Source organism: Onychostoma macrolepis, chromosome 07, assembly GCF_012432095.1.
Source record: "Onychostoma macrolepis isolate SWU-2019 chromosome 07, ASM1243209v1, whole genome shotgun sequence".
NCBI lineage: Eukaryota > Metazoa > Chordata > Actinopteri > Cypriniformes > Cyprinidae > Onychostoma > Onychostoma macrolepis.
In genome coordinates, this window is record NC_081161.1 from 25,642,892 (window position 1) to 25,668,577 (window position 25,686).

The following is a 25,686-nucleotide window of genomic DNA, read 5'->3' on the forward strand; positions in this document are numbered from 1 at the left end:
ATTATTCAGCCTAATTGATTGATTGTGTGTACAGGTTTGGACCAAATATTCACACAAGGAGTAAAACCTCACTTCTGGCAAGCCGCTTCCAGCACACAGCCGAGTGAGCCGACACTCAGCCCGATTCCGCTGGCTACCTCCCAGACAGCAACATAGTTTTGGCCCAGATCCAGCCCACATCTGGCCCGTGTGAAATCCATGCGGTTTGCAATAATTTGTTAATAGTCTGACAATAGATGTTGTTACTTTCATTTTCAAAATAATCAGTGGTGGACTGTAAGGAAGTACATTGATTAAGAATTTTCGTACAAATGTGAAATACTAAGTTTTCTTCGTCTTTTTTTCTTCTCACAGGACAGCAACACTACAAACATATGGTATTTTACAACATGATGCATTGTTGTAGATTAAACTACCCAACAGTAGGCAACTTTAAATTTAACAATTTTGAACATATTCAGAAGTAAAATGCAACATACACAGTAGTGCAGCAGTAATATTAATGCAAAACCATCCTGACGAATTCTTTTTCAGAACAATACTGTAAATACCTTTACTTTTACTCTCAATACCTTGAGTATATAGAGTATGTAAGATGACACTTAATTAGAGGATAGATACACAAAAATGAAAAATTCTGTAATCATTTACTCACCCTCAAGTTGTTCCAGGTTTGGAATTTTCATTTTTGGGTGAACTATCCCTTCAACTAAGGTTTTAAATATGACTAGTTTTTCCCCAATGTGGTACTACTACAAGTAGTTTACTAAAGTACCTCAATATTTCTTCTACTAATTACGTTTTCATAGCTCTAAACAATTTCTCTTCTCCTTCTTTCGCTAAATCAGACCAGAACCCTGTACTGCAGGATAAAGCTGAATGTGTCAGCGCTGGACAGGTTTTTAATGGTTTTGGGCTGAGCAGGGAGGCCCTGACAGTGCTGCTGGATCTTCAGAGAAGTGAACGATGACACAGATGGTGTGCCACAATCCAGACCCTGGTATTTCTCTTCTGACTGGCCATCATACAGAGTGGTCTCCAGAGTGTTTGACATGCCTCGTTCCACTGTCCACCGCATTGTCCAACATCCAAATTGATGTTGTTTTTCTGATGTTAAACCTAAGCTATGTTGTAAAAAGTACTTTCAGTAATGTATAGAACAATTTGTTTTAATGTGTAAAAAATTTATTTACAGGACAAAAAAAAAAAACGTATAGAAGAAGGTTTTGTAAGCTGCATTTAAAAACAAATTACATAATTACTTCCCTTTCATTTACACATGTGAATATGCATAACAAAAAATACAAAATGTACAGAAACTACTCAGGCTCATTTACAAATAAATTACATCACAAAAGTGAATAACGTATACAACTTACCATTTTGTTTTTAACTTGCATCACAAAAATAAACTGCAGACATTTCATTGACAATGTGACATTAAAAAAAAATATTTATGTACCCACTTTTTCCATTGTTTTCTCTTCTTGAGAGAATGGCTAATAAATAATTTATTGTCTCTCCATTCTCTCCCTGCTCTTCTCTCCTCTGTCAATCTCTCTGGAATTGGATGTCCTCCCTGAGTAGCTTCACCAGCTTCCACTCACCCCCTCACCTGTCCCAGGACACTTGCAATCCTAAGGCAGAGCAAATAAACCATGCCTGTTAACAACAACAGCACAATGGATTTCAGCAAAAATGTGTCTATTAACTTGCTTACTTTGTATTTTTAAGTCCTTCCCCAGCAGGCTCATCTTCTCCAGAATAGTCATAAAACAAGAGAAAATGGAAACACTTATGAAAAATATTTAGACAGTGGTGCAGTACAACATATTTAAACATATGTAAAAATTGGTGCAACATTAGAAAATATGACAGCAGCACATGCATACAAAATACTGAAGTGCTCAAGTTTGGTTAAAACGTGTGGACATATCTTGCATGACAGCACTACAAAAACACAACAAAGGATAAAGATTGCCTTATATATTGGTTGTCTTATTGTTTGTGGGCCTTGTGTTAAAAAAAATAAATTAAATTTTTTTTTAAAAACCTGGCTTTTAACACTTTCGCTAGGTATTTGAGTAAATTAAAACACAATACTAGCATTTCAGTGTGAATTCCCCCAAAGAATAGTATTCGAAAAATAGTAGGCGAGAAGTACCCGGATGACCTACTACTTCCTTCCGAATTCTGTAGTAGGCATACGATGGACACTTTACTATCCCATGAGGCCGCGGGAGAGGCGGCGTCATATTCGAAAAATGGCGGAAAGCCGCGACGCGGCTGTCTTTAAGTGTAAAGTACCTCAGGGAAAAACATTGTTGTTCATTGTGGTTAACATCATCCAAATAAACCACTGACTTGTTGGGGGTTTAACAAACAGATGAAACGATTGTGTGAATTGGGTGTAATAAGATCTCTAATCATTACCGATCAGATGGAGTTACGTTAACCTCAATGTAGTACATCAGTTACGCTGCTTTCTTTAAATAAACGGTTCGTTAAGAGGTAAGAATTTAAATCATTAACGATGTTCGCGCAGTGAAGTGGGCTCTTTAAATTTTCGCGCTGTTGTGAAGACGCATGACACGTGACAACATCAACATGGCGGATGTAGTACGTCCGAATTCCATTCATACTACCCTCATTCATACTATATAGAACGTACTTTTTTAACGGTCGAGTAGTACGTTCGAATTCAAATGTAGTACCTACACAAGTAGTATGCGATTTCGGACGCAGCCATCAGATGTACACTTAATTTTCGTGGGAAACGGAGGGAGCATTTGACGTCGCTTTCGAATTACGGCAGCCTTCGTCGCGCCGCGGTGACGCAATCGGCCTTGGAATGCGGTCTTCGGAGGGCGCATCCGTGACGCTGTGATGCGATCGCACTTCAAATACGGACTTGGAAGGGCGCGCACTCAGCTTTAGGACACAGCTAGTGGTGCAAACTGGCATTCAAATCTGCCTCCATTTTGTTAGCAACGCCCAAGCCTCACCCTACATTTTTTTTTAGTTTTTTTTAAATATATATATATATATATATATATAGCCTATATATATTCAAAAAACAATAACATACAACATGTTATCAAGAAACAAAATTTTTAAAAAAAGGAAAGGAAAAGAAAAAAGATAGAAAGACAAATTACAACAAACAAAACAGTTGCCAGGGGGAGGAAAATATTAAACTTAAAAAAAAAAAACAAGATATACATATATTGCCTATAGCCTACACGTATGTATAAAATCAAATAAACATATTGTAAAATTCACAAACTTTCAAAGTTCTTACAGCTTTCTTATTCACAGAGTCTCTGATACTGTCAATATAAATACATATTTCAGTCAACAAAACCATAAAATTGTTTAGTTTTTTTTATTGGTAAATTTACACTTATGGATGTGAAATGTGAATGTAAAAGTATTGTTCCTCTTGGTCAGGACAGTCAGTAAAGCCAAAAAGTACATTTTCCCATAAGAGTGAAGAAGGTTTTAAACACTGAATATTTTCGCTAATAAATTTTTGTACCTTACACCATAGTGTACCTGAGTATGTACAGTGCCAAAATAAGTGCAAGGCAGTTTCCTCATATTCATTACAAAAATACAATTTACATTTATTCCTTTTTTAAATTTTTGTAAATAATGATTTGCTGGATAAAATCTGTGAATGAGCTTATAAGAAACTTCTTTAATCCTATTTCTAAGATGATATTTCTGTGGTAACAACCACACTTTTCCCCAGCAAATCAATTTTCCATTCAATAAAGAGACCCAATGAGACAAAATATAAGGTACAGTAACAATTTGATAGATACTGAACCAGGAGAATATCAATACCGGGTCTTTATCAATACCTCTAAATAGCATTTGTGTACCTGAAGGGATTGAACCAAAAACCATTGCAAACTATTTTTGAGTAACTGGTATTTTATAATAAGAAAGGAATTCATCATAAGAAAAGAGTGTTCCCTATTGAAAGGTAACTCCCATTGCGTCGTCATTGACGACTGCTTTGGGGAAACTCCTGTTTACTCTGTTACTGAAGCCAGATTGGTTAACGTTTGTGTAACTGTACAAACCAATGGTTTGAGCCTGCCGGGGGGGGGGGGTATATAAGTCGGCCTAGAGCGCCATTACATCAGAATCTTCTCCTTCAGCGATGAGACCATCTTGAGACCAGCGGGCGGCGGCATCTTTCAAGCTGGGGACCTCGCGTCCCCTCAAAGCATTTCAGAGGATGCTCGGCCTCATGGCCGCTGCCTCCTCAGTCATTCCTCTGGGCCTGCTACATATGCGGCCCCTCCATTATTGGCTAAAAGCCCGCGTTCCATCCCACGCCTGGCACCTGGGCCGCACTCATGTCAAGGTAACCCGCAGCTGCCTCAAAGCTGTGGCCCCTTGGACAACTTCTCCCCTGTTTCAGGCGTTCAGCTGGGGACGACCTCCAGGAGGAAGGTGGTCATGACAGACGCTTCCAGCTCAGGCTGGGGCGCTCTGCACTAGGGCAATCCGGCGTACGGCTCCTGGATGACCCACGAGCGACGCCTGCATATCAACGGCCTCAAAATGATGGCTGTTTGTCTGGCCCTGAAGACCTTCCTGCCAGCCTTAAAGGGACATCACGTCCTAGTCCGGTCAGACAACACAACGGTGGTGGCCTACATCAACCATCAAGGTGGCCTTAGGTCACGTCCCCTTCACAGGATGACTCGACGTCTCCTACTGTGGGCACAGAAAGAATTCCTCTCACTACGAGCGGTTCATGTGCCAGGCAGATTGAACCAAGGAGCAGGTATGTTGTCAAGAGACAATGTAGCTCCGGGGGAATGAAGACTACATCCCCAGACGGTTCAGATGATTTGGTCAGTTTTTTTGGCAAGGCAGAGATCGACCTCTTCGCCTCCGAAGACACATGTCACTGCCCAACCTATTTCTCAAAGCATTTCTTGGACGTCCCTGCCCTGTACCTGTCCCAGACGCAGGTACTATCTGCTTAATGCTACTTTTTCCCCCCTTCGGGCGTGAAAGGCTTATGACAAGCAGACCCCAGATTCCACTCGGGTCTCTTATAGCTCGGACTCACGGGGCACACACTGAGTGTACCTGAGCTGAGCTTGTGGAGCAGGCTCCTTGTCTAGACGGCAAGGAGATACAAAGGTAAGGAGACATATGTCAGTCGGGCTATACCTTCAGCCTTCATAAGGAGAACTCTCCCCTTTAGGGAGAGATCTCTTTGAAGCCAGAAGTTGATTAAAAAAAAAAAAAGTTTTATAAATTATGGGGTTAAAATTCAGAGAACATAGAACTTCTCTGTCGGTGTGTTGTCAGTTTACTCTTTGCTCTGCGATGTATTTTTCACTGCGTGAGAACATGTGTGAGAGCTGCGTTGTTTGTCGGTCATGGCAACAGCAAGGTCGGGCAGAGAAGACAGAGCAGATTACTTCTGATATGAAAGGTCTCAGGACCCTTAGCCTTCAAATTGAGTAATTTTAAAGAAATTCAAACAATAAATACCGTTTTGTGGCTTTTCAGTGTGTCATGACAGATCACTGTATTGTCTCAGTTCAAACACGTGAACCGATTGTCTTTTCATATGTACTTAAAGCACGAAATTAACATGAATAAACATCAGAAAGCATTTTATTTCAACCACGGAACACACTATTTTTCAAGTTTAAGTCCACTAAATTAATCTCCTGTCTGGTTTGTGGTTAAGGCTGCAGGAATACAGCTGAGGCTACGGGACATGCGCATTTACATATTTTCCGAGCAGACAATATAACGTGAAACCTATGTAAATGGTTTTTAAAAAGTACATAGCGCCTTGTTATAGTTTCATCACTTTAGAGTGTCGCAGTAACCGTCTTTTTGCAGTAAAGGACCTGTGATAGTTTAATGAGTGGGAAGATAACATGAAGCGACGTGAGTTTGTGAGGTTAGCAGCATTGAAAACAGATGAGCACACATGTGAATATACAGCTTCCGATCAGGGCGAAGTTCACGGGATTTTGTCCACAGAATGATAAGAGCACACATTTTAACATGTTATTTTATTATTTTACACTCTGTATTAAATTTAAGCGCTGCAAGCCATGCACACAGCGCCGGACATAACAGGTTTTCTGGTACACAAAACAAGTACTTTAAACAAAGACTATAGAATACCCTATAATATATATATATATATATATATATATATATATATATATATATATATATATATATATATATATGTCTTAAAGAGACTTTGCTTTAAAGGAATTCCTTAGCTTATTACCGTTACCGTGGCAACCAACAATAGCACAGCTTATAACCCTCCGCACATATTTATATTTAGTTTAGTTATGTTGAAAAAGTTTCAATTCAGTCGATCTTTTTAACCCGTTTTAACATGTATTTCTATGGAGACAGAGATGTCGGGCAACATGTCGGAAAGCAGCGGTGGCACATATACACATTCTGATTGGTCAGATCGCCTGTCAATCAAGCTCTTTGCGAACGGTCAATTAATTTATAATCATTATTCAAAAGACTACGTTTTTTTCTAATTTCAGAAGCCGTTTCACCCGGATATACGGCACAACAAGGAAAACAGGACAATCTCAACTTCCGTTTCATGTCGACTTTAAATACTCGAGTAATTTTTATTAACTACATGTACTTACGGTTAGGGTTATTTGCATGTAATAATGCATAATTGTTTGAAATTATAATAGTAAGCAAGGACACCTTAAAATAAAGTGTTACCTAATACAAACCACTTTTTAATGATAAAGCCAGCATATGGACATCAGTTGTACTATATTGTGCATGTAAACGTGGTTAATGTCCTTATTGCTGTGTTTTCGAATTCCCTTATGATCGTTTGGCATTGTGAATGCATTACATAGTAAATTTTACTATTACACTTATAATATCAGCACAGCTGCATAGACATTAAAAGCACACTTCACATTAACCAGTCTGACAGTTACACACGCTTGATGTTTATCTCCATATCACACACTGAGACCTCTTGGGCTTTTATTGACATGACCGACCACGTGAGAGAAAATCACATCTGTGTCTTTGAGAAGGGGGAACGTATTCTACCCAATTGCTTTTAACTGCTGTTTTAAGTATTTCTATGCGAATTTACATAAAAACACACACAGAAATTCTTATCATAGTCGCGTCTATCAACGCTTTGACACAAGAATCACACATTTATCCAATACATTTCGACAGAGGCTCCACCCCACTCCCCTTTTAATAAATGTGATGGTGCATGCAGGAAAGACAGCCATTTTGCACCGTCCCTCTTCCACCCAGAAAGTAGGTTGTCGTGGGAAGACGTAATCAGAGAAAACTACTAACTCACATTTCCCACTACACAATCATTCCCCTGTGTCAGCACACCATACCTTCTCAGTTTCCTCCGTTTGCAAAAGGGGGCATCGAGGGTAAGTGTTGACTGTTCATGGTTGTAGCCGCGCGAGCTAACTGGTGGTTGTTTACGGTCGCTAGCACGCGCTAACATGCGTCATTATGTAAGAGCAGATCGACCACCGCGCGTCGTCGTGTCGCTTATAACGTTAGAGACTGTTTGATCAGTAGTGCATGCACAGTTGCGCCGAGAGTTACCTGAACTTGTGTAACTTCGGCGCGCTCTTCAAGCTGTTCCGCTAAGTTTAGCATCATTGAGAAGTGTAACGATGCAAAGCAGTTAAAAAGATGCAGGTGATGAGCAGGATTTGTACAGCTCGCTCCCTGTGTTGCCCATGCGGTCTTTCCATCGCGTGTATTTTTGATGCGATCCCTCTGGAAACGAACAAACTAGAGGTCCTGTTGGAAAACGCATGGTCACTCCCTGGCTAAATGAACGCAGCAAGTGTGTTAGTGTAGTACGTTAGTAGTGTTAAGTTTTTAGCACAGGGGCCCTGTCATGTTCGCCCATTTGTAAAAAGGTCCTTCTGCAAGTAAAATGCAACTTTGAGGCTTATTCTCATATCGATCAAAAGGAGGTATCGATCCCAGCAAAAGTTAGTCTTGCGACTCTCTGAGCACTAGCTGCGAATAGAAACGTCTCTTGCTTATAGAGCTTTTGCTTTATGTTTTTCAAGGCTAACGTGCTAATAAAAAATAAATACACCAGACGTAACTGCTTCTGAGGTCGTCACATTCAGTGGCGGTGTTTGTGTATAGCTTAGTGCTCGTATAGCTGTTTGCTTCCACTAAGTCTGTTAATAAAACCGGTAAGGTTAGGTGTAGTGAGAAATGTAAGTCTCTGGCCTTCTGCTTTGAGCTCACAGGCCCGTTGAACTGAAAGCTGCTGCTGTTCAAGACTGTCACGTGAACTATCACTATCATTTGATAAGAGCTTCACAATGGGCGATTGTGCTTTTACTTCCAAGCCAAAACCTTTGTATAGCTATGATGCATAAAGCTCTCTGAAAATGACTTGAGGAATCCATAAAGTCGCATTATAGTGACTGTAGCAGGACCAGTCAGTGCTTAATGCAATGGTAATCTAATGTGGACTGTGTTCTGTTGGGAATGCTTTATCATGTTAACAGTGTTGCGACCTTCAGTTGTAGTTTGGTATAGAAATAATGAGTTATGTCTACAATAAGAGCCTTGTAGGTGAAAGCTTTTCAGGGGAAAGACAACATAAGCTGATAACATGCTATTGAATAAAAAGACCACTGCTGTTAAGAGCAAGAAGGTCCATTTTTCTTGATGTGATTGCTTGTAATTGGGCTCTGTTTGATCATTTATTGGTGAAGTTAATGGGATATTTTAGCCATAATGTTTTATGAAACTAATATACATTGACATCTTTAAGCACACATAGGTCACCATTCAACTGTAATTGTGAGAATAAAGTGAATATGTTGCACTGAAGATTTATGTTATTTTAATGTATAGCTATAGAAGGGCAATATATACCTGCATTGTGCTTTTGCGTTACATTCGGTTTCAGTATATAAAGCCAGTTGTAGCTGACCTGTTCAGGCCTTATCTGACATTGGCAGGATGTGCAACATCGACTCTCTTGTAAGATCTGTCCATCTCCGTGGCTTGATTGCAAAGGAAAAGCCCAACTCTAATAGAGCCAGTATAAATAATACACGAAGACAGCAAATTAGCCCCTGTGTCTTTCTCAGCATGGTAAAGAACAGCAAGTCCACAAATACTGGGAATCAGCACAGATGTTCATTGATAAAATGCTGGTCTAACCGTACGGCTGTTCTTTCTACAGATTGACGGGAGCAACATTTCAGAAAAGCAAGGCTACTGAGAGGGTAAGTGCTTCTCACTTTTGTGTTAGGATGTGTTACAATGGACTGTTTGTTAAGCAAGACATCACAATGTCATGCGTGAATGTGGGAAAGGTAGGTATTCGTATTCCAAATGACTGGCGCTCGGAACATGATTTGACTAGAATCATCAGACAGCGCACACAAAGCCAACAGATTAGCTTGAGAGGTTGCAGATGAGTTGATTTTCAGTCCTTATGAAGCCTGGCAACATGCCTGATCAGAAAAAACACTATACTGGTTCTTGAATTAAGGTTTCTATTCTTGACTCTGTCGTAGAAATGAGGAATTGTGGCCTGTGCTCCTCAGACTGTTTGGGTGTTCGGTGCTTGTACTTCCTAGAGTATTGAACTTTTAATGAGAGCCACCAGTGTCATATATGTAAACTCTTATACTACAGTGCTGCTAGTGTTTGGATTTATTAGTGTCGCTTTATGACTGCTTGTAATAAAATAATATTGTCCGCATATAGAGGTCCTATATAATTTAGGATTTTGCATCTCCATTTGTCAATTCATGTTGTGCTATTAGAGAGCTGCATGAAGCAAAACTGCATGAAATGAACTCTCTGTTCCTTAGTGTTTATTGCTCAGAATTGAAGACAAACGGTTTCCTTGGTTACTTGTTAGTGCACACACACACACACACTCTTGTGTGTTGATGCTGCTACGGTGGGCCGTTCTTTGCAGTTGGATTTTTGTCCTGCATGGCAACACCTCCATTATCTGCAACTGCGGGCTGGCAATTCCAACAGTCTCCATACTCATATTTCAATGTATTTACATAAATACTGAGGGATTTCAGAAGAGTGTTTGACTGGAGGGTCTGGAGTGCAGTTGTAGGCGTGAGTTTGTGAGCGCTTAGAGCAGCGTCAAGGGGGTTTATGTCTTCGTTACAGGGGGAAGGGATGTGTGTCAGAGTGCAGGCTCTTTAAAGGAGCCATCAATCATCTGCAGCTTCACCTTTAAGAGACTCGACGAGAAGACCAAAATACTTGTACCGAGCTACTGAAAGTCTTCAGTTTCGTTTTGTGCTTACCATACTAATGCTTTAAGGCAAGAAGCTTTTTGGCTTTGACTTCTGTCAGATTTCGCTGTAGTAAGTTCATGTCTGACAGTTGCTGCGCCGCGGCAGCTGTTAAATCGTGACAACGCTCTCCAGGAGGGAGTTACCACATGGAGGTCAGCAGCACCTGTCGGGAACATTCCTGTTTGTGCTCCTGCTAATGTGCCTAATGAATGCCATTAAATACTCAAGTAATTATTCCTATACATTTAAACATCTCCAATATATGACACTATTGTTTGTGTTTTCATTCTTTTCTTTAGTTTTGCATGCAAGGGACTATATCTTGTAGTATTACTGGTTTCACTGTTTGTGCTGCACAAGCTTAAGTGGGTATCATTGGTAATTTTGTCTGTGCAGTTATTATGATACACATTTCAGTATCCTTAGACAGAGCTTGACTTTCTGTTTGAGATGACTTTGCACAGGCATTGATTATGAGGAAGGGTTGCTGGTGGTCAGAGGTTGATGTGGCTGTGATGAGTTTTCTCAAGTTTGGCAGTGGATGGGTGATTCTGCCGGAGGCAGGATGAGTCTCACTGTAACCGTCCAAAACTGACAGTTCAGTTCAGAAAGAAAACAGGAAATGGCCACAAAACACTTTCTTTCTGTCTTTAAAGGCCATAACTATTCTTGATCTTTTGAAATAAAGGTAACTCAAATCCCTTCCCAATCCAATAAGACCATTTTAGTGAGACAAAATTACAAAAATCTGTCTTGCATACATTTGAGATGTCCCTAGGATGCACACATTAAAAGGAATAGTTTACCTGAAAATTATTTCCTCACTGTCATGTTGTTCCAACCCATAAGACTATTCATTATTGGAAAACAGATGAAGATACTTCTAATGTTCTCTCATCACTTTTGTCCATGCTTTGAAAGTCCACACAATCAAAACTTTGATGCCTCAAAAAGCTCATAAAGATATTGTAAAAGTAATCCATATGAATTGAGTGGTTTAATACAAGTCTTCTGAAGAAACTTGCTTTATATGATGAAGAGGTTTAATGTAGGCCTTTTATTCACATATATTGATCAGTGCACATAGAGCGACTAATAGGGTCAACACCGGATGCACTTTTTTAGCAACCAGAAAATTGCTCTTTGGTTTTGGCAGAAATAGTTTTGAAGGGGTGAGTTCATTAACTAAAGCCTGTGTCACACTGTGCGATTTTTTTTTTTTTTTTTTTTTTTTTTTTTAAAAGTCCTTTAGGACTGTACTTGTCAGACTGTACGAACATGATGATCATGTCACACTGTGGGATCTCAGTTGTCATTAATGTCAGACTGTACGACAGTCAAGACTCGTTAAAAACGGCTGCGCGCAAGAAAACTTGTCCGGAGTTTTACATTATCAACCCATACACGTCCAGTGACTGCGAACTGCACTGCATGCGGGACCGAAATGTTGGCTGTCATGAAAAGTGTACGAACGGCGGTAATACCGGCGTGTTTAAGAAGAATAGTGTATGTATTCATACACACGCAGATGAAAACAGCAGCGCAACCAGTGTTTATATAAAAAAGAAACATATCAGATGAATTCCGTGAGCGGAGGACGGGAGCGCCGGAGTTTATGGCTGAGAGAATAATTCTCTAGCATTAATTCTGCTCATAGCTTGCCTTGAAAAACGGAGACAGATTGACATCCATCGTACGGGTAGTCACACTGCAGGACTGTTTGCCAAATCTTCTGACACTGCCAGAATTTCGTTGGAGGTGAAATTTGATCGCAACGGCCATTAATCGGCTGTCGGTGAACATGTCAAACCAGCGATCAAAGACTACGGATTTTAGCCTAGGATTATAGGAATCTTTTAGGATTTTCAAAATTTGTCCCAGACGACCAAATTGTGGCCAAAATCGCACAGTGTGAGCCGGGCTTAAAACTAGGGATGCATTGGAAAATTATAGGGATGCATGGGCCAAAACCGAAAATTCTGGATGCACTTGGGCGAAAATCTAATCTGAAACCAAAAATGCTTTGTAATGATTATTCATTATTTTATGAATTAATATAAAGCATTTTTTTTTTTTAATCTTTAAATTAGTTGCATTTTTAAAAAAAAGTAACCATACAATTGGACAGAATTTATTATTATTGGTAACACTTCACTTCACTAAGGTTCATTAGGTAACATTAGTTAACTACTCTAGTTAGCCTAACATGAACTAGGAATGAACAGTATTTCAGCATTTATTAGTCTTAGTTACTGTTCATTTCAACATACTCATGCATTATTGAAATCAACAGTTGTGTTCATTAAGTTAATGCACTGTGAATTGACTTAAGCTAACAGTGAACAACTGTATTCTCATTAATTAACATTAAGAAAAATGTATAAATATTGTAGTGAATGTAGGCAATTGTTCGTTCATGTAAGTTAACACATTAACATTAACTAATGGAACTAGGGCTGGGCGATATGGCAAATTAATATCTCGATTTAAATTTATTTATTTATTTTTACGCTTTTTAACTACTTAACTTGAAAATGTAACCACAACATGATTCAAGTAACTTTTTCTTTATTAACCCTCTAGCTACGGAAAATTCTATTCCAGGTGCACTACACATGAAATTGTCAACATGATGTAAATCAAACAAATCACTTTTTCTTTGCAGAAAAGATGCATGAACTACAACTACACCTTGTACAAACTTGTCATGCATATTGTATGTGTAAGGGATAATCAACGGCTAGCTGTGCATTAAATGATTTGAATGCACGACGTTGCCTCCGCGAAATGCATTTAATGTTTATGTCCGTTTATGCCATGGTCATTTACCAGCATTCACATATTAAAGATGTTAATAATATTTGTGCTGCAATATTTGACCGGAACGATAAAAATGATGGTTATTTTCGTCTGTATTACTATTCAACTGTAACTGTGTTACTATGGTTATCAATGTTTATAGGAAGCACATTAATATAGAACGTGATTAAACTGACCTGGAACTACCTGTGCGGTTAAACGAATTTAATCAACACCTGCCAGCCAATCAGAATCGAGTATTCAGACAGACCATGGCATAATCAGAAATAATGAGGAAAATGCTTTAAAGTTCTCAAAAGTCAAGGTAATTAAAAATTACTGAAGGTATAACACCAATAGACTAACTATAGATTTTCTGTATAAACAATAAACAGCAGCTTTCAGCCTGTCACCATGATGCAAACATTAAATATCAGACATACAGTGGTGGTTCTTTACAGGTTTTTTATTGGATTGCGCTGCTTTTCCATTGTTTTTTCTATGTGAACATTTGACTGTTGAGCTCGTAACTCTTGCAGTGTCTCATGCATGAAACGGCATTATAAAAACGCGGTGCTCAAGTTAAAAGACTCAACTCCCATCTTCTTGCAATTTTTTTTCCTATTCCACTGCCCACGTTACATCTTTGTCAACACAAAAGCGCATTCTGTGTGAATGGCACCTAATGATATATGCGCATATTATTATCAGAGCATGTGAGCAGAGCATAGCGTCATGAGAGGGTAGCTCATTTTACCAGTATTGCCATGTTACAGCACAATAGTGCTATTGCAAACAGGAACAAATATAATGCATAGAAATTTCCTGTTGGCGCATTATTTGACTTTGTCAGTAATGTTCTTTGGTAATATAAATGTTGAATGTCTATATTTATGTGCTGTGTGAAATGGGTGTAATGCTGCATCCCAGTTTGCCTAGTGAGACTACACATAATACTTCGCTGGTGTAGGGAAAGTTAATATTTCTAAATGTGTAGCAAAAAATGCACCAGTATAGAGACCCTACAGACTGACTGCTTGTGTTCTTCCTCACCTTCTAAACCTGAACAAGTCTATACAGAACAGTCTGCTCCTCCTTGGCTTGAGATGTTTTTGGATAATGAGCTAAAAACAACTACTAACATGCGTAACTTTGGGACAAAATGAAATAGTACATTTATGATCTGACCGCTTTAATGTAAAGATTACAAATAATAATTTAGTTATTTCAGATACCTCACTTTCTCCTTTACATAATGGTAAAAATTGAGCTTGTGAAACGTGCAGTATGTTCGTGTGCTTTTCAGGACAACAGAATTAATGGAGGGTTAATGCATTTTTATACCATTGATTCCTCTAAGCTGCTCTGGATCTTGGCAAAGATGCTTGCTGTATTTTGAAATGCTTCCGTGGCATCTAATGCCCTGCACATCACAGAAATCAAATACGCACTCAAGGCAGTGAAGTGAACCAGGACTCAGTTGATTTAACAACTCCATTCTCATTATTTACACACTCTTTGCTATGCTTTGGAAATTCTAGTTCCAATGGAACTGTAGCTGTTTTAATTTCTGCCATGAAGTAACCTTCTGTTTTGGACAGTAAGTGAGCTGCGCCTGTAGTAGGTCGCCAGTTTATGACCCTTGGCATTCTGAACTGCTGGCACAACATGCTGCTCTGATCAGGATGTAGTCGTATAAGTTGTTGTTTTTGTTGTCATACAGAAGAGAAATGGGATTGAGGTGCCTCCAGAATGACTGACTGATAGGTGGTTTGTAAATGTCCACCTATGCCCCCCTCTCTGATCAGTCAGCTGTGTGTTGTATTCTCAGCTGCTAGGTTGTTCCAGATGCTTCATTATATCTCCATTTGTCCACCGTGCTGTCTGTCTGTGCCAGTGTTCGAGAGTGAATTTGTTGTTAGATGAACTGTGCTGACCATATGCTCCCCCCCCCACCCCCACCCTCCACCCCAAAGGCCTATAACACTGCCTTACATAGACAGTCCATGAATAAGCCACACAGTCACTCAGCAGTCATTAAAATATGGCATGGCCTATGGTCTTCTCGGAGCATTCTCGCTATGCTTCCAAGGTCAGAAGACACATCACAGCTACATGGCACGAGTTTCTCAAAGGCATGATAAATCATTGATGTGCACAGCGTTGGGGAGTAGCTAACCAAAAGTTGAGGTGCTGCTAGTAGTAGTTTGTAGTTCAGGAGCCTTGCTGTAGTTTAAAAATAGTGTAGATTTTCTGGGAAAATCTGAACATTGGAAAATTTCCCCCATTTGCTGTTGTTTTTCTGATGCTACATCGATACACTCAGATGTAAATTCTAGTAAACTTTGTTCGGATGCGAATGAACACAAAAGATTTAATGATTCAAATCTCTATGCTGTATTTAGGGTTGGCTGTTTTACATCTAGTTAAAAGCTGCTCATCCTTTTTTTGTTTCTGTTGTATTAGGGTTTGTTCTAGTTTGTGAATTTAAAGTAAATTTATCTGTTTAAGTGTCATTCTGTCACTTCATTTAAAACTCTTTCTTGTATTATTATAATAAAGTATTTTTTGTAAATTTATGGCACAGGTTAAATTAACAGATTATATCATTGGTTACATTTAGAAAGTTATTTTAAGTAGCTAAAGCATAGCCCCAAATAGTCCCTCAGGTTGTTTTTGTCTCTATTTTGGGCCCAAATGGTCCCGTGTGCTTATATTTTGATAAGTTGTACAGAATGCGAGTACTCTAAATACCAATATTATGTTACTGCTGTATCAATTATAGTTGCTTACCACAGATCTGATATGTGAAGCTTTTTTGTTACAGAGCTGTCTGCAGAGTACAGTGCACGAGTGTTTTACACAGTGTTGCAACTGTGAGACACCCTCTGTTCAGTAACTCTCTTTGTTAAAGTTAATGGAAATTATTCTTTGGGCTTAATATATATTTAACAATGTTTAACAAGATCCTTGCTAGTGTGATCTGAGTTTGAATACGTAGATCAGTTTTTTTTTTTTTTTTTTTTTTTCAATATGAGAAACCTTTGTGTTTGAGCCTTTACAAGCTGATTTCCTCTGATGAAAGTGAGAACAACTTCATCTCAGATTATAGTCTGTCGTTTACGTCAGAGGTCTTTAACCCTGCTCCTGGGGACCCACTCTCCTGGAAAATTTATTTCCAACAGGCTTCAGCACACCTGCCTGCAATTTTCAAGCAGTCTTGAGGAGCTTGATTGGCCGCTTCAGGTGTGTTTGATTAGGGTTGTAGTTAAACTCTTCAGGATAGTGGATCCCCAGGAACAGGGTTGAAGAGCTCTGGGTTACATTATTATATTAAGATCATCCAGGAAGTGCCGTCTTATTCTCCTACATATGTGTTTTATGTGTGCATGCAGTTTTGTGATATGCAGTTTGCATGCTGTCTATTCTGTCAGAAAATGTCTCTCTTGTTCTTTCTTTTTCCTTTCCAGTATGCGTTTACCTGTGTGTATGTGTCTGATGTGTGTGTCCTGTAATGTTTGGTGTGTTTCTGTAGCGTTTGACAAAGGCACTGGATGGATAGCATCGACGCTGAAGCCCTCTACCTGACCACAGCGCAGCACGGGCAACCTCAATGCGAGCTTTCCCTTCCTGCTGTGGAAGTACCTGCCCTTGGCGGGTAAGAACACATACACTTCATGTCTTTTCACCCCAGGGGTATGAGGATACCCTCCACCTGCAGGTTTTCCTTCAGTGGGAAACATCTTTCAAGCAGCTTATTTTTGAAGCTAGAATGTGAAGAAAAATAACTTGCTCTTTCTTTGTCATTGCTCCTTTTTCTAAATAGTAACCATGCCTGCAGTGTGCAGACCACCAGATGTCACTGCATGGCTAGCGATAATATCATGGCCTGTTTGAATGTCTGACAGACCGTTGAGGAAGAAATAAAATTATTACATTCTAATTAACTGCTGAGATATTAGTTCTCTCTTTCAGAAGGGTGTTCTTTTATAAATTTGTGTATGTATGATTTATGTGCATTTCTTTCTGAATGAATCGGCATATTATAAACTATATAATTTGGATTTTTTTGTAATTACTTAATGTGTTAGAATGTTATTTGTTACATTGTTACATAGGTCTATTGCTGTTTTTGCGCTAAACAAAGCCAAACAGTGGACCTCAGCCTGCCTGTGGCTTGTTTTGTTTGTCGCCATTGACTGCGAGCTTATAACACGACCCTCGTCGCATGACCCTGAGCAGCCTGTTCCTCCCTCCCTTCCGCCACCCCTCCATGCTGGAATAGTGTACAGCCCGTGGCCCGCTGCTGGAACCCGATTGTGTCCTGGGGGCGCTTCAGCTCAGGGATTACCAGAGAGCTGCCCGTCCCCATTCATTCCTGCCGCTCACTCACGCTTATCAGCATCAATCTGACACTTTATTTATCTGACACTGCACTCAGTTCTGCTTTGCTAAGAGAAAAACTCACAAAAAAGCTCCCCTCCATCAGCACTTTTCTTTGTGGGAGCAGGGGTGCAGCTTTTAGTGGCCTGGTCGGCCCATCCTAATCCTCAGTCCCAGCCCAGTGACCAGAGCTACGGCCTGTGTTTGTCATCCAGCACAGTGCCGAGCCTCATCGTTGTCTCTCTCTGCTCCATGTCGATTTGAGTTTTGTGGGGTGTGATCAGCCCCCATGAGGTGTTCGCTTCCCTTTCTTACCCAGCTGTTCCCATGTCACTTAGGACTGAACCTTGAGAGACGTACTTGACGGATAGTCGCCGTGGCTGTTTTAGTGTTTAAGTGTGATAGAGTCTGTTTTTGTGGATTCTGTCAGCGTTCATTTGAGACTTACTGACTAGTGAAGTGCTGAAGAAAATGGCTTCCTTTAAGCTGGATTTTCTGCCAGAGATGATGGTGGACCATTGCAGTTTGAGTTCCAGCTCAGTGTGAGTACAGACTTGACTTTAGCTTGGCGTAACTTGATTTGGGTTACATACTAATACCTTAAATTCTCCTTTTATTTGATGGTCACTGTCTTTGGGTGGAATGTTCTGTATTTTTAATAGTTCATTTTATTAATCTGTGTGGTTTGTAAAACTTTGAGTGATTAACTGGTTTGTTTACTTTTTATTTGGAGCTTAGAGTAGCTATTTTAAATGTCAGGCAGTATTTTGTGTGAATGTAAGTTTGATTCAGGGTTCATTCAGGAGATGGTTCATTCATCAGACAGTTAATGCCCATTAGAGGCCTGCAGTGAGGGCTGCTAGTACATGTTTACAACGTAATCCTGTAGTAAATATGTTGTTTTTCACTATTAGCATGTATTGGCATTCATATTTTATTCACCAGCACAGTCTCCTTATATAAAGGCACAATGCTGCAGAACAAACAGTGAAATGATTTGGATATTTCATAATTGTTGCACTGCTGCCTAGGATAGAAAGTGCTCGTTGGTGTGGTCTTGGAAATATTTCTCAAATATTTCAACCGTTTAAAATGGAAAGTGAAACCCTAGTTTTCACTCCTTGCTGGAGCATCTAGAGTGGCTTTTCCCTGTCTGTTATAGGATGGACTGTATTTCTCCTGATATTATTTATAGGTTTACATATGAAATGCAAGGGTTTATTCTTTGCCATTTAAGGATTCTTCAGTAACGTGTTTCAGTGTTTTGTCTTATTAAAGTCATAAGGGTTGTTTGTGTGAGGTTTTGCAACCTCAAAGGGAACAATTTAACCAAGAACGGGGCAAGAAACTGCTGACTCAGCCATGGTAAATTGTCTTCTCTGTTCTGTTTATGTTGTTTGCTGTGTAAGGGATGCAGAAAAGAGTTAATTGTTGCTATTAAATAGACTTCATGTTGAAGGCAGCAGTCATATGTTATTCTTGTTAGTTTGGGGTGATAGGAAAGAGATGACTACCATTTAGGACTGGGTATTGTTCACAAATTTGATACCGGTTCCTCCACGATACTTTTTTTCAATACCGATTTTATGAAATCCGTTTTAACCAGATTACATTACCTCAAAAAACTTTTATTTATTTTTTTTTTTTTCAGTTTGTTGAAGTTTTTACAGACTCAAAACTCTGCACAAAAAAAGCACAATGGAACTAGATGTAATCAACACAATATATCAGGGCAAATAGTTTTAATAAGTTTAAATAGTTTTCTGTGCAAAATGAACAGTTTCAAGTCAGTATGTGCTTCCTATTTTAAGATCTTCAAATCACTCGGCTGTTGAAGACAAGCATTGGTGAAATGCAGCCACACTTTTGATCTTTTCCACCTTTTTTTAGGCTATGTTTACACACTGAGCGCTGTCTCGGTATGTTTCCTCTTCTGCGATCGCTGTTCTGACTCAGAGGAAGCTCATTCGCTACTCGTATTTCACTCATATTACGTGTTCATAACCCGCTCTGTCTCCGATGATGAACATCCATTACGCTTCTGCGTTCTGTTCTATACATAAACCCACAAGACATTTTTTGTTACTCGATGGTATTGAGGCAATTCGGTTGGTGCCTAAAAAGTAACTTGATACCCAGCCCTACAATCCTGATTTATTTTTCATCTCTTCCTAGATGTCAGACTGTCCTTCCATTCTGTTTTTGTTGAATCGATAGAGTCTTCTGCAACATCGTGTTCTGATGTGCTGTGACTGTGGCTTCTTCCCTACAGTCAGTAACTGGTCAGTTCACTACGAAAAAGAGTTTACAATCCTAAAATGGTTTCGCCCCAGTGAACACCCAATGATCCTCTGTCTATGATTGGATGATCTTCTGGAGAATCTGTGTTATCTGCTTGTCTGAACAAGTTCTGGTTGCTGGAAAATCGACAGAGTAGAAGGTTTTATTAGCTCTGCTGTCCTCAGATCAATAAACGCCATTAATCTGGCTTTTAGCTGCTGGCTAATGCTGCTCTTTGTCAGCAGCACAATGCTGTGTTTATCTTAAAGTGGTCTGTCACTCTACTGATCAGCAGCTGCTAAAGAGAGTGATGAAGCAGTGCTTCAGGCCTGTCAGTGACGTCATGCTCCACTTTGTCAAGCAGCACTGTGAAGATGTTCTTTTAATTCATTCTCATCACAGACTTTGGTTATTCTTTTTCGATATCTGACATTTTCCCCTCTTTTTAATGTCTGTTTTTTGTGGTTTATTGATTTAAAGTTAGAATGAAAGTCACCTCATCTATTTTCTAAATGCATCAAAGGTCATAATGTGAACAATTTTTGTTATTTTTTAATAATCTGTTGCACTCAGTTGCATGCCACAATACAGAAGAAAAAGATCTGTTGCTATTTCTGTTTCATCTCAATTTTAAATTCGGTTAGTAGTAAGCTATTAGTTCATGAACATTTTTTCAGAAAATCTTGTATGACCTGAGAAAACCATTCATGACTATTCATAGATGTTTGAGTAGATTTTACTCTGTTTGATCTTCACATAGTGCTGAAGAATTTATAGTGCAATGAATGCTTTAGCACACTGTTTTCTTCTAGCTTGCATTGCCAATCACTAGTATCCACCTTATTTTTAATGTTAGAGCATATGTGGCTGTTTGTAAATTGAATGTGTGTGGCTTCCGATGTCATAGGCTTCCAGTTATGTTAATCTATGCTAAACGGCTTGTTATGCTGCTTGATATTGCAAACTGGTATTATTTTAATGTATTGTTGTAATTATAACTGGATTGTAGTGCAGATAGTTTACTGTGCTGTTATTCTTCTAATTATTGACACAGTGGCTAGTGAATCAGGTCTCTCACAGTCACAGAAAATAGTTTAGTTCTACACTGCAAAATAAGTTTGTTTTTGTTTTTTTAAATGGCAAATAAGATGTACACAATTGTTAAATGAATAATTATTTTGCATGACATTTTCTCATCTCAACCGGAGAACAGAAAATGCAAACATCCAATTAATCAGCTTGAGCAATATACTGTCAGTCTAACACTGGTGCACCGTTAGTAAATGAAGCTAGTTGTAATTTTAGTGTTTTCATTCTTGGGAATGATATGAGATTGTTGTGTGCATCCTTTCTTTTGCAATGTTTAGGTTTTATCTGTCAGGGAGACTGGAGACATTGAGGGTCATGTCCTTAAGACTCATTAAACAGGCATGTATGTATATATTTTTTTGTAGAACCAAGAAGATGAATGGGTCTCTGGACCACCCAGACCAGCCCGACATTGATGCTATAAAGATGTTTGTGGGTCAGATCCCCCGGACGTGGTCAGAGGATCAGCTGCGTGAGCTGTTTGAGCCCTATGGTGCAGTTTATGAAATCAATGTTCTTCGGGACAGGAGTCAGAACCCCCCACAGAGTAAAGGTACTTGACAGTCAGTACACTGTAGATTGAGATATTTTCTGTGTCAGTCACTCTCAAAACTTATAGTCTGTTCCAAAACCTAGTGAGCACAGCACACACACACACACACACACACACACACACACACACACATTCAGTTGTCTTAGATAGCAGCCTAATTAAGTAGCCTACTTTTGGCACGCTCCTTACATTAGAAACGTGCCGACGATTCCTTAAAATGCTGCTCACTAGGATTTGGAACAGAGTTCTTGAAATTGGTCTCAGTGGAAATGTTGTCGTCTTGGACTTGGTTCACAGACCATTTATTGCATTTGCAGGTTGTTGTTTTGTCACATATTACACCCGTAAATCTGCATTAGAAGCACAAAATGCCCTTCACAACATGAAGATTCTTCCAGGGGTGAGAAAAGGACCTACTTATTTATTTTATATTATCAATAATACATTAATCCTTGTGCGTGTTGTCAGATGAGCTGGCCTTTTACTATTTATTGCTCTTAAAAATGCATCAAATCTACACATGTATTGACATGCTTTTATAAAAGCTTTTTCAGTACACCCAATGGAGCTGTTAAAGCTTTTCAAACAGCTGATTTCTCATGGCGGCTGGGAAATGTCAGTGTTGATAAGTCACGTGATTTTTTTTTTTTTTCTCTCTGTACAGATGCATCATCCCATACAGATGAAGCCTGCAGACAGTGAGAAAAATAATGGTGAGTGACTTGAATGTACAAGAGTATTATGACGGTCCTCCATTCATATATGCTAATGTTCAAAAATGTAGGGTCAGTTTTCATTTGTTTAAGAAAGAAACGTTACAAAATATTTCCACAAAAAGCAAAACTGTTTTCAGCATTGATAAATATTTCTTGAATCCAACTTTAGCATATTAGACTGATTCCTGCAGAATCTACAATATTGCTATTTTTCTGTATTTTTGATCAAATAAATTCAGCCTTTGTTGAACATTTTTTCTTCAAAAACATTACAAAATCTTATAGACCCCAAACCTTTGAACAATAGTGTAGGGCTTGAAGAAATTTCCACAGTGACCGTCAAACAGCTGTGCAGAGGCTGTGCTGCCATAACACGCTTTTCTTGTATTTCAGCGGTAGAAGACAGAAAGCTGTTTGTTGGAATGATTTCAAAGAAGTGCAATGAGAATGACATAAGGCTCATGTTTTCTCCATACGGCCAAATTGAGGAGTGCCGCATACTGAGAGGCCCTGACGGACTGAGCCGTGGTGAGAAATCAAACGCATGCATTATCATCACTACCGCCGTCCAAAGCAAATTACATGCACATGATGGGAATGGAGGCAGTACTGTGAATTTTGACTTCTAGTGCATACAAGAATGAATTTAGCTTCAGCAGCTTCTAGTTTTTCCCCTCGGGGCACTAGTAGCGCACTAATAAACATGCAGTACATCTTCACCAGTCACTCTGCTCACTCTCATTTAAGTTATTTCGAGGCAGTGTTTTGCGTTACTAATAGTTGCAGACACAACCCATCAGAGAAAATTGAGACTCAATTGGCTCCCGTCGGCCCAAATGAAAATGACTTCATTTATCCCAGACTCAACATGGCAACTGATATCAGAGGTTATATAACCGTGACTGCATGCAACAAATTGATAATATATGCACGGTCGCTTTAATTCATTTGGCAATGTTATTCTCCTAGTCTCTAGCTGTCGTTTACCTGCGGTGTAGAGAATCACTGTGATTTAAGTTAACCAAAGTGTAACCAAGGAAACATAAGGCCCATTGAGGCCCACACTATTTATTTTAGAATTGGCTTGAGTGAACTTGCTGTCCATCACCATGGGAACTGCTTAAGTGATAGGCAGGACCCATATTGACCCAGCATCCCTCAAACCCATTCGCTTTCCAAAGAGACCGGGCCTGAACCCTGTTTTGATTGAGGTTGTGTTTCTGTGTGGTAGTTCATTAGTACTTCTAGTTTATGCTGTTATGGTTTAATCACAGAGGTTGGTGTCCTTTTGTGATCTATTTTCATACTTGTCAACTCTGTGTCCACAGGCTGTGCCTTCGTCACATTCACAGCGAGACAGATGGCCCAGTCTGCCATCAAATCCATGCATCAGTCACAGACCATGGAGGTAAACACACATATTCACACATACACCCATACCATTTGTTATGTTACTGTGCTTAAGAGATGATAAATGCCTATGCCTTAATGCATAGGATACAGCAAGTACTGTTTCTATATTTTATTGTATAGAAGTTACACTACCGTTCAAAAGTAGTATCATTTAAGATGTTTTAAAAATGACCAAAAATATCGGCACCCTTGGTAAATATGATCAAAGAAGGCTGTGAAAATTAATCTGCATTGTTAATCCCTTTGATCTTTCATTTAAAAATTCACAAAAATCTAACCTTTCATTGGAGAATAAGAATTTAAAATGGGGGGAAATATCATTATGAAATGTTTTCTCTAATACACACTGGCCACAATTAACGGCACCCTTATATTCAATACTTTTTGAAACCTCCATTTGCCAGTTTAACAGCTCAAACTTTTCTCCTATAATGCCTGATGAGGTTAGAGAACACCTGACATGAGATCAGAGACCATTCCTTCATCCAGAATTTATTTATATTTTTTATAAACTGCTATAACAGATGTTTATTGATATTTTCTTGGCTGCTTACATTTTTTTTTAAATTAAATTCTATGCTGCATTTTAATTTCTGTTTGCATGTGTCCTGTAGGGCTGTTCTTCTCCCATTGTGGTAAAGTTTGCAGACACGCAGAAGGATAAAGAACAGAAACGTATTGCCCAACAGCTGCAGCAACAGATGCAACAGCTCAATGCTGCCTCCATGTGGGGAAATCTTACAGGACTGAACTCTCTTGGGCCACAGTATCTTGCAGTGAGTAGACAGGACCGATCCGGTTGCATCTGAGGTCTATGCACGTAGAAACCATGCCAATGTTGAGGACTGTTTAACCTTTTCAGACCTGATTTTTATTTTCTGCTGAGCATTGGTTTAGACCCAGAAATATGTAATGTCCATTCCAATGGACGCCAGGTCTAAAGGGGTTAAAACATACAAACTCCACTACATAAACTGCGTAAAGCACTTGCAGAATGAAAGCATTTGTGTTTAGTACATGAGGGCTGGTGTTTGCTCCATCTAGGACTGTCACGATATAGGAATTTCACTATGATTTTCATGGCCAAAAGAATTCACCGTAACATTATTATTGTGATTATCTGTAGTAATTTTGAAATAAAAATAGTGCTTTCAGTCAAATTCATAAGCGTTATTTGCGTTTTCTCTCTTTTGGCCAATGAATCTCATTTAAAACTTTAGTGTAGGGAGGTGAAGAGAGTTTTTAACCGTAACTGTGTACTTTCGCTGCATGATCTCCTCCATCATGATTTGTGCAGCATCAGTAGCTACGTGACTATGGGGTCATTTTTCCATCTAAAGTATTGCGGTCACAGATAAAAAGAAAAAAGCATGAAACCAAAATTTAAAAACGCAAGTAAAAATATATTGCACAAAATTTAAAAATGAAAGCAGATTTTTTCAGAATAGCAAACAATGGTCACAGATCGAAAGATAATAAGCGTAAATCAAAAATTTAAACGCATTTAAAATCATATTGCACAATACTGAAATATTAATGCAAAATTATCCAACTTACACACAAAATCATGTTTTTGGTTATCTTGGTTATATTTCTCTGTTTTTTGTGCTCTGACATTTTCTGCTCATATTTTTATTTTTTGTATGCTTATGCTGTTTTTCCTTTCCCTCTTGTTTCCACGTTCTGCGATTGCTTTCCCAAATGTTGCGGTTAGAGTTTCATGTAAATCAGGGCAGGCTCAAGCGTCATCGTTGGTCCACTAGTTCTTGATTGACAGCTCCTTTAGCCAATCAGTCGAAGGGGGGCGGTGACGTCACTCCAATGCTCACTCCTTTTTTAAAAAAAAAATGCATTATTAAATTTTTGATTTACGTTTATTATCTTTCGATCCGTGACCATTGTTTGTTATTCTGAAAAAAATCTTCTTTCATTTTTAAATTGAGCAATATATGTTTACTTGCGTTTTTAAATTTTGGTTTCATGCTTATTTTTTTTTTATCCGTGACTGCAATACTTTAGATGGAAAAATGATCCCATACTTGACTTTGCCTGCATCCCAATGTGCCTACTGTCCATCCTAAATTCTATGTGATATTATGAATTTTCAATACTA

General features: G+C 39.0%; 1 protein-coding gene across 13 annotated transcripts in view; it reads left to right on the plus strand.

Moving 5' to 3' along the window:
• The first annotated feature begins 7,270 nt into the window (after positions 1 to 7,270).
• Positions 7,271 to 25,686, plus strand: part of celf1 (cugbp, Elav-like family member 1) — a 30,472-nt gene continuing 12,056 nt past the window's right edge. For 3 of the 13 annotated variants that reach the window (XM_058783002.1, XM_058783009.1, XM_058783008.1), the window contains exons 1-9: positions 7,274 to 7,454; positions 9,254 to 9,296; positions 16,675 to 16,797; positions 21,257 to 21,444; positions 21,762 to 21,844; positions 22,109 to 22,157; positions 22,554 to 22,688; positions 23,489 to 23,568; positions 24,188 to 24,349. In XM_058783002.1, the coding sequence (XP_058638985.1) occupies positions 16,694 to 16,797; positions 21,257 to 21,444; positions 21,762 to 21,844; positions 22,109 to 22,157; positions 22,554 to 22,688; positions 23,489 to 23,568; positions 24,188 to 24,349 (801 nt within the window). In that variant the 5' untranslated portion in view covers positions 7,274 to 7,454; positions 9,254 to 9,296; positions 16,675 to 16,693. Of the gene's footprint in view, positions 7,455 to 9,026; positions 9,163 to 9,253; positions 9,297 to 16,674; positions 16,798 to 21,256; positions 21,445 to 21,761; positions 21,845 to 22,108; positions 22,158 to 22,553; positions 22,689 to 23,488; positions 23,569 to 24,187; positions 24,350 to 25,686 lie in introns of all 13 variants that reach the window. The other 10 variants (XM_058783005.1, XM_058783004.1, XM_058783010.1 and 7 more) reach the window with 8 other exon arrangements.